This window comes from Lipophrys pholis (genome assembly GCF_963383615.2).
Source record: "Lipophrys pholis genome assembly, chromosome: 11".
Lineage (NCBI taxonomy): Eukaryota > Metazoa > Chordata > Actinopteri > Blenniiformes > Blenniidae > Lipophrys > Lipophrys pholis.
Window position 1 is genome coordinate 19396598 of NC_137631.1, and position 9827 is coordinate 19406424.

Consider the following 9827-nt stretch of genomic DNA (forward strand, 5'->3'; position numbering starts at 1 on the left):
CAGACAATCCAGCTCAGTTCCATTATAAGAAAAAGGTATTTGAAAAGCTGTTCTAGCGCTATGTAATCTGGAGATTATTCTCATTTGGCACATTCTGCCAATCTGCCATTCAATGACCCCCATTCCCTTCCAATATCAGGGATACATTTTGGTGTTTACCTGATGGTTCTTAAAGTAAGGATGTATATTCTGGATGTAAATATGCAACTAAATAAAGCAAAAGCAGTGATGCTGTCCTATTTGCTGATAATGATGCACACAGGATTCTAAGTTAAATCAAATGGCTTTAAGGTAACTGTTGTGTGTACGTCAAATGAATGTTTCTATGATGGTGAAAGGTAGTCACATGATTGTCTGTGCATCAATTATATAGCTGCAAATGTTCCTTTTTAAGTGTTTATATAAACTACATACTTTTAGTTTTTGGACACCGACTGCACAGAAAAGATGTCAGACAACAAAGCAGAAATATCCTTTCTGGCTTTATACAGTTCAAACCAACAGTGGAGAGAAGACACACTATCATCGAGGAGCACACTCCCATCTGTCTTTTATCCCACTTTATCCAACCGAGTCGCGGGGGGCTTGAACCCATCCCAAATCGGGTACAACCTGGACAGGTCATGAGTAAATCGCAGGGTTTGACAATGACACACACTCAAATTCACCCCAATAATCAATGACGGCTCCGCAATTAAACAGAAATGTGTGTAACTGGACTGTGGGTGAAAACCAGATTATCTGAAGAGAAGACCACACAGGCGGAGTGAAAACATGCAAACTCTGCACTTGCCCCCGGGCCCCCCAAATCCAACATATAGTCTCTCTGAGGGGTGAGCGTGCCAGACAGATTGCTCCTGAGCAATACACTACATCTAATGGCAAAAAAAAAAAAATGTTGTCACGTATCCTTGAACTGACCCTTGTTACCAAAGGCGTAAACGCTCAGCTGCTTCATACTGTAAAAAGGGGAGGGATTCTGTGAAGAGTTTCTCATAGCAGCAGAACGCTTCTTCAGTAGATGAGTTGTTGGAATGGTGCGCTTGGCAAATTTGTATTTTAATGTAAAAACGGGTAGCATAAATATATAAATAGATTGAACGTTATCCCGTTATCCTCATTCACCGTGTGGAGCTATACTGTGAGCCTGCATGAAACAACCGCGCGTGCAAAAATATCTCGTCGCTGCACATCAGCATCTGTATGAGGCAGCTGTGCTTTTCAGTGACATGTCCTTCAGTCAGAGGATACACAGTGTCCCTGCCGGTATCTTGGAGGAAATTATGTCAATGTGCCCTCTGACCTCTGCAAGCAGGCAAGTGTTAAGCAAAAAAATAAAAAAAATAAATAAATAAACACAGAGGGTGGAAAAAGAAAGAAGAGATTTTCACCTCGAGGCTGAATTGAAAGACCAGATTCTACATCACATGACTGGGCTTGCAAGTGTTAACAGTCTTAACATACAAGCCATCACTGCTTAATCTCTACATTTTCATCCCATAATTGTGTTAGTCCACAGTAAATCATCAGCGGTTCCAGCCCTGCATGCGCACTCACTTACAGCCTCGCACCATCAATGTCAGCTTTGATGTTGAGCCGATCCAGATAACATTCAGGTCAAGTCCAAGTTACAGTACAGCACATTTCTTTGCAGAGCAGAGAGGATGCTGGAGCCCCATGCAACATTAGTTGCCTATTTAAGCCTTACTTCTGAGCGTCAAATTCGGAAAGCCTAGCTATTTCACACGCAAAAAGAAAAAAAACAAGCAGGACAATCAAATATTCATCCCTTATCTGTCAATGTCAAGAGCAGTCAGTCACATATGGAAGACGGGAGGAAGAGATCTAGATGGGGAATGATGATAATAACGCACCGGATGAGGCAAATCGACAGATGTCAAAAAAAAAAAAAAAAAAAGGAGTACAGAACAAGGCGAGAGTGGGAAAACATCAGACTCATCATGTGAAAAGGTCGTCTGCAGACACTTCATGTGAAACGTTGTCAGGCGCTTCTTTGCTGCGAGCCAACATCTAGCGTTCCGCCTCCCTGCGAGTAGAGCGAGCTGCCAGGGAGGAGCAGCAGCCCCCTCGAAGACACGGGGGAAATATTCACGAAAAGAAAAAAAAACCAACAAAAAAAATAAATAAAACCCGAGGTGAAATCTTACCTGATGTGTCTCCCTTGTCAATGCATGCGAGCGGACTTGGATGTTTGTAGGCGAGGCGACACGCACCGCGAGCGGGTCAGCAGCGGCGGCGGCGGCAGCGGCAGCAGCAGCTCAGCTTGCCTCCTCCACGGCGTCAAGCCCCTCCTCGTTTATCGTACAGTGGGAGAGATGAGGAGGGGGAAAAAAGAGAGAAAAAAAGACCCCATATCTGCAAAAAAAAAAAAAAAAAAGGGGAAGCGGCGTCACTCCCTCCAACACAATTTATAAATGCAACCAGATTTAAGTGTCGCGGAGGTGGTTGGGATGAAGCGCATTGAATGCGTGCACGCGTAAAAGAGCGCGCACGTGAGCTCAGAATGAGTGACTCCTCTGATTTTAGAGAATGCTTTGAATTTGTGCAGTGAAGTGCACCTGCCAGGAGCGTGCCAGAGGAGCGGCTATCAGTGTCCCACACACACACACACACACACACACACACACACACACACACACACACACACACACACACACACACACACACACACACACACACACACACTACACTTTAATCCACATCAGAGGAGGGCAACCCTGTGTATCCCACTATGGAACAACAGCGTGCATTTTTAGTTTTAATCATATCGACACATATTGGTTTTTGTTTACTGTTTTTTTTGGTTTGTTATCAGGACTGTGTGATTTCATAGCGAGCTGAATTAAAATCCAAGATAAAATTGTATCGTCAAAACTAATTATGGTGGGATTCACAGCTTTGAAAATCGTTTTATTATTAATCCAATACATTTTATGCATCAATCAGAGGAACACCTCCAGTCCAGTGGGTGTGTTGATGTTTTCTGGACCTACACTGCCCCCTCGCGGAGGAAGTGGTATTCTCACGCTTAGAGAATAAATAAAGTAAAAACTTAAGATAAAGGTAATATAAAAGCAAAATCTATTGTTTTATTAAAAGCATGAGCAAATAATAGTGTGTAAAGCCTGATTTGAAAGAAGTGAGTGTATCAGCAGGAAGCTTGTTCCTCAGGTGAGGAGAATCGGAACCATAAGCTGCTTCATCTTGTTGAGTAACTGAGTAAAACCTCTTTCTGAGGACCTCAGGGGTCTGGATGTTTCATATTATAAAAGTAGACTGGAGATGTGTTTAGGGAAAAAGCTGGTTGGGCAAGTAAGAGTGCCCCTCTCGAAAACTAATCAGGGTTAATGTTACTCTGGGACCTTTAGATGTGTCAAATAAAAAATATTTGTTTGAAATACCTACTTTAAAAACACATTTCAGATGAAAAGCAAGCTTAAAGCTTATGGCAAAACAATCTGGATATGAACAAGAACTTTTCTTTATTGAAAAAAAAGTACGTTTTGATTACATGCTGTAGGTTAAATGTCTATTAAAATTGTGAACGTACTGACTTTTAAAGTAGCAAGTTATATTACATGGCATAAATTGTACTTAAGTATGACTAAAGTTACACGCTTTTAGCAAAAATTTTAATTGCTTCAAGTAATAAATGATTAAAAAAAAATGCTTTAAGTATCCAAAAATAGGACATCATTTTTACAGGAAAGTAAAAATACGTGATTGATTAATTCATTCTGCTGCTATGCAGTGATAAACACTCTAAATATTAGAGTGTATACTATACTAACATAAAGAGATTCATCTTTTTGATCCCTACTGGATGCCTGGGTTGTTATTTTTCTTTCAGTGGCATACCGTGTTATTATGATTTTCATACTTCATTTAGTGCATCACTTTGTTTGGTACTAGACCTCAGATTTATAATATTTCTAGATCCTTCTGGTACAAGGCGTTTGTACGGCATGCCTGACTTACTCATGTTGACTGAACATTTAGGAAAAATAACATTTCCAAGAAGTGGCCCATTAGGGACACCTTCCTGGTATATTGTTAGCATTGACATCACTCTGTCCTTTAGTGCCTGGTAACCAAGTCACTCCACTTGAACTTTGTCCGGTACAGAGTTGAGCTTTTATCCTCTTTATCTGCTCAGCTCTCATCACCTTTCTAAATGGAGAGTCAATTACAAAAAGAATACTGAATTAGAAATTTAAAAAAAGTCTTTTAATGGTGTTCCGCAGTATTTATGAGTAAATTATACTATTTAAAATAAATACTTTTTTTGTATAAGTTGACAGGTTTGTTTGTTGGTTTGTTATTTTGTTTTATCATCATTTGTAGTTTTTCTCAAGCCCCTCTCCATGTTTCATACAACCCAGTTACTTTATGTGTCACCACAAGAGGGAAGCACAGACATAACATTTAAAGCTTGACATTTTAAGGAGTGCCGTTCAGTATATAAACTATAGAGGGCTAAATAGAAATATAAGGATTCCTGACCCCAGACTGGCAGTTAAACATATACACACTATCTCGCTTCAATGAAGGAAAAATTATTATGAATTTCATTGTTTTTCCCTGTCAGGGGACCCAAACTGTTTTGTTCGAAACATTAAAAACAATTTGAAAACTAGGCAGCCAGGACTGCGCAGGTTTTAATGCAAAGATATTTTACTAACAAATGTCAGACTTTCTGTTGTATGCAACATATACTGTATGCAAGTGCCTCTACGTTGAATATCCATAAAAGGTATCGGTGGGGACAGAGACATTCTCCAGATAAAAAATAGGATAAAAACATAAAAGCTCTTATAAAATCTTGAGATATTGTATTTTCTTGTAAGCTAAGGATGTATTAGACAAGAGAACAATTTTTTATGTTCAAATTATAAAACATATGGAAGCTTCACTATTTCAATTAAATTATGGAAAAAAAATAACTTTTCCATTTTATTATAATTGTCTGAGATGCACTATTTAAAGGCCTGAGATTCTCAGTCTATTCACTTGTTTTAATCTTTTTTTTTTTTTTTTTTTTTGATTGCGGTAACTATAATAGCATATTTATCATTTCTCCAGTGCCACCAGTGACTTCATCTCTGTAAATCCAGAATCATGTTGTGCATGCTCACTTCTACAAGTTACTTTCTATGTCAATGTAATGGGACCCCAGCAGAAAGTGTGATTCACTTTCTCATCATTTAAATGTTTTTTGTCATTTGGGTCTGAAGAGAGAGGATTGTGGACATCTAATCGTCTGTAGTGGACACAAGTCAATGGATAAATAATTGGCAGAGCTTGCATCTTCTAACTGTGTGTGCGTGTGCATGGGTGAGCTTTCTCCACTCCAGTTTCCTCTCTCAACTGAAAAAGTATGCATGTGAGGTGAGTCGGTGGTGAATTTGAGAGTGTTTAATGGTCTGTCCATCTGTACTTGACCTGTCCAGGTGTAACCTGCCTTCACCAATAGTTAGATAGACTCTTGCAGCCTTGTACTGGATGAAGAGGTGTAGAAGCTGATGGGAAGGCTTTTCACACAACCCTACAAAACAGCAAAACTTCAGCAACAGTTTAAAGTAATTGATTTCACTGAAATGCTTTGAACTATTAAAGTCTTTACCACAAAATGTGGTAAACTAAACACAAACATCGGCTATTTTTTGGGACCTTGAATGTTGAGTAACTTTATTACTAAATATTAGTTCTCAAGTGTTCAGTTATTTTAACTTATGTTCGCCCAACACCATTATTCACACTGTCTGACTCAAATATATGGAAAAAGAAACACCAAGTGAGCAGCCGGCATAAGTTGTACATTTTGTCATTTTCAGAATACCAGGCTTATCTTGTTTAAACAGAACAAGAGCTACAACAAGGGCACTGAACTCTGTTGTGCTTTTGATATTTCCATGGGAACCTGTGGCCGGGGAAAAGGGAGGGTCCGCAGGAGGCGTGCGTTGCATTTATTGGTGAGCTGCTTCATTAAAACAGCCTGCATCAGTCAGACAGCCGCAGATTTTCTGAACCTCCATCTGCTGTCAACTGAGCTTCATGCTAGTGTTTGACAACATCTTAGTTGGATATCAGTCTTTCCAGTTTGGGAACAGTTTGTGGATTATTGCTGACTCCTGGGGAGGGGGACAAAAAGGTAAGAAAGCAAGCATTAGATGCAGATTTTCAACAGATAATTTTCTTTATTGACTTTTTGTGTTTGATTGTACAACACAGAACTAATGAATCCCTTTTACTTTACAGAGTTTTCTCATTTCTTCTTGAAGACCCATGTGGGTGGTGGAGAAGATCCGCGTGTCAGTGGAGAGATCTAACCTGCCCTTTCCATCAGCGGACCTCAGCTTTAAAATCAGTGACATCATGTTAGGGGAAAAAGCCAAAAGGATTTCCCTCTGCCCTAATATCATCACCCCTGACAACATTCCCGAGTTCTGCATCCCGCCAACAATCCTATCCCTGCAGGAGATGAAGAACGTGGAGCTAAGCCGAACGACTCGCAGTAACAAGATGTCTCCCTGCGGGAGAGCCAGTCCTGAGACAGAGGCAACATTTCACGAACCCTTCAACCCACATATAATCCAAGTAGAAAGTGTGGATGAGAGCCCATATGATTGCTGCAGTGATGAAGAGACAACCAATGCAGATCCGCAGAGTCAGGCTGCTTTATCCCTTCCTCACCTGGCTAAAGCCCAAACCAGCTATGGCTTTTGCACCTTACTAGAAAGCCCTCACACTCGGAGAAAGGAGTCCATTTTCCACTCGGATCCAGGCACCTCCCCTCTGCTGCTGCCAAGGAGTCGATCCAGCATGTGCACCAAAATCCCCTCCTCCACCTCCCCCTCCCCATCTCCTTCCTCATTCAGCCTCAACAGCCTGACCTCCAGGCTTTCCCCAAGAGGCTACACCCTGAACTGGCAGGCCACTGTGGACAGCGATACGACGTCCTCCGCTGAATCCTCTCCTTTCAGCTCGCCACTGCTGAACAGGTGCCCTGCCAAGTCTTCCCTCTTCAAAGCACTGAGCCATGAACTCCTTTTATCAAGGAACATGAGGAAGGCAATGGTGTCCAGGAACAATTCCCTGTCCACAGATGAAGGCAGCTCCACAGACAACAGTCCTAATGTCTTGAGAAGGGCATCAGAGGGTTTAGCTGAAGGCCTGCCGAGCAGCTACAGCCTGGCACCACCCACCATCTTCCCCATGGACCTGACTCTGCACAGAGAGAGAGGAATGAAGGAGAGGATGGTGCCCATAGGAAAAGACGGCAGCTTGAGGCTCTCAGCGGAGTACTGTCCGGACAACCAAAGACTGCGGGTTCGACTGATCAGTGCAGAGGGCCTCTATTCTCTTTCTGTAGACCCAAAGATTATCAACTGCAGCATCAGCCTATCTCTAGTTCCTGGAAAAGTGCAGAAGCAGCGCAGCACAGTCATCAGAAAAAGCCGCAATCCCATCTTCAATGAGGATTTCTTCTTTGATGGGATCTCTGAGGAGGACATCAGCCAGCGGTCCCTACGATTTAAAGTGGTGAATAAAATGTCCACCCTGAAAAGAGACTATCTCCTCGGTAACTGTGATTTGCCCCTTTCCAGCATTGTGACATCACAGACTTAAAAACTGCTTTGACACTTTATTTATGTGATGTTTTATTTATTTCATTTTTGTATTGTAAATCAACCTTTTGTATCGATTAAATTAAGAAAAAACATTGTGGTTTGTTTTTATTATGTTTTATTTATAGGAGCAGCCCATTAAGTTCAGTTGAAGTCAGGTTCATAAATTATGATAAAGAGATTCATTGATAAACTACCAAGAAACAATTAGTCTTTATGCTATAGTAGCTTATGAACAAATGCAACAAAATGACCATCACAGCCTTCTAGTTCCTGATTATTTGATTTAAATACATACTCCACTGGAGTGAGACAGCCACCATCTCATATTTCCTGTTTGTCCGTTGTTTTCTTCCTGACCTTTGCAATGATTAAATATTTCACTGGAAACCAGAAACCGAAGAGGGGCGTTTTCATTGTTGAGTATGCATAATTTTAATCGGTGCACAAAAGAAGCGCTGTTTTTGTTGTTACCATGATACAAAACCCCGACTGCTATGTTTCATGAATATCAACTGAAGCTTAAAGAGCAAACCTCGTGCTGAATAGTCATGTTTTCCCTCTCAGTCCTCAGCACCTTTCACTTTTTAATAAACAACACACGTTTAAAGATAATGTTTTGAATTAAATTTCTGACATTCAGTCAATCAGAATGGTGATGAGAGTGTTTCTCCGGAACAAAAACATTTATCACATCAAAGTTCCGACTGAAAATAGAGTTGGAATTTAGGTAACATACAAAGAAATAGAAAATAAAGAATTTCCACTATAATCTCAGCATGTGCCATCGGGCAAGCTTCTTATTTTATATTGACTTCTTTTGATTAATCTGCTTAAAAGCCCAATCAGATTCAATACTTAATAGAAAACAGTAATCTGTCTGTTAAATGAACACCACCACAGCACATATACAAGACAAACAGAAAGCAGGAAGTTGATGTATCACTGCAGATGTCTCAAGTCTCAAAAATGCATCATGTGATAATAAAGTAAACAATTTATCTTCATTTCTTTTTACTCTTGTACTTGTGTACTTGTGTGACAAGTACACAAGTACGCTTTACTTTTTACTTAAGTGAAGAAGTGAAAGTCAACCTCAAAAGTTCCAGCTGCCAGTGAAGCTACTAGTTAAAGATTAATCGGTTTCTTGTGGCTCAAAAACACACAAACAAGATGGGGGGGGGGGGGGGGGGTAAATGGTGCTTTATTTACAATACAACAGTAATGGGCTGTATTGAGAAATGTGTCCAAGTGGATAAATATTGCAACCACAGTCATATAAATCTAAAGGATTGGTCACTCAGTGGCTTCAATGATGAACACTTTTAAATGTAAATATTTTCAAAAGTTTCACCGTTTGGATTGTGCTCTGCAGTGAAGCCTTGGAAAAAATATAGATCATAATCCACACGATGTTTGTTGTTGCTGTCACAAAGACTAGAATTTCCCCCTCTATTGTTTGAATGCAAATAAGGATATTGTGTTTGATAAGTAGGCTTCGTAACACTTTAAGCATTTCTGGTAAACAAGTCTTTGAACGTACCACACAAACAAGCGCTGGGTGTGTGGTTAGGAAGGTGATACTATTGGACAGTTTTCTATTGAGTGTTGACTCAGCTGGGATACCGTCCCATAAAACAGAACTGCTGGTCAAGCGCCGATAAGAAATTGGGGGGATTTCCAGTGATATCCCTTAGGCAACGTTCAAATCTGGGATCCATGTTGCTGCCACCAACACACAAATATATTATTCTTTAGAGAACACTGAGCTGTAAAACTATAGATTACCATTCACGTCAATACATAAGGATGAGTAGAAATGGGCAACCGAGCATCATCTGTGATAAAAAAAGGTGTTTTTTCAGCTTTGTTCTTTGAAATTTTGAGTTCTTCAAACTTAACTCAGTTGCTTCTGTAAATAAGATCATTTTATCTGATAATCACTCTGTCAGTCCGTAATTCTGGGTCAAAATTTTGATTGAATTTCCTATCCAGTTTCACAATCAAAATCAGAAATGTCTGTTTTGTTTTTTGTTTTTTTATGTTACCAATCAGAAAAAGTCATAAAGTAACTCAATTGCATCAATGATCACTGTTAACATCATTTCTGCACATCATAATTTGCTGACCTTTCCAGGGCGTACCCTAAACAATGTAGATCATCAACGGGCGATCAAT

At 40.2% G+C, this 9827-nt stretch overlaps 2 protein-coding genes across 2 annotated transcripts in view; one reads left to right on the forward strand and one right to left on the reverse strand.

Moving 5' to 3' along the window:
- tln2b (talin 2b) overlaps nt 1-2303 on the reverse strand; it is an 86701-nt gene extending 84398 nt beyond the window's left edge. Inside the window, exon 1 of the mRNA XM_080474327.1 lies at nt 2169-2303. The gene's annotated coding sequence lies outside the window, so the exon portion shown is untranslated. The remainder of the gene's footprint in view (nt 1-2168) is intronic.
- A 4003-nt stretch (nt 2304-6306) lies between these two features.
- On the forward strand, nt 6307-7650 carry c2cd4a (C2 calcium dependent domain containing 4A; the record flags this gene model as incomplete). The annotated part of the gene is made up of 1 exon (XM_080475649.1): nt 6307-7650. One exon carries the CDS (start codon nt 6307-6309, stop codon nt 7648-7650), a length of 1344 nt encoding a protein of 447 aa, XP_080331775.1.
- Between the last annotated feature and the right edge of the window lie 2177 nt (nt 7651-9827).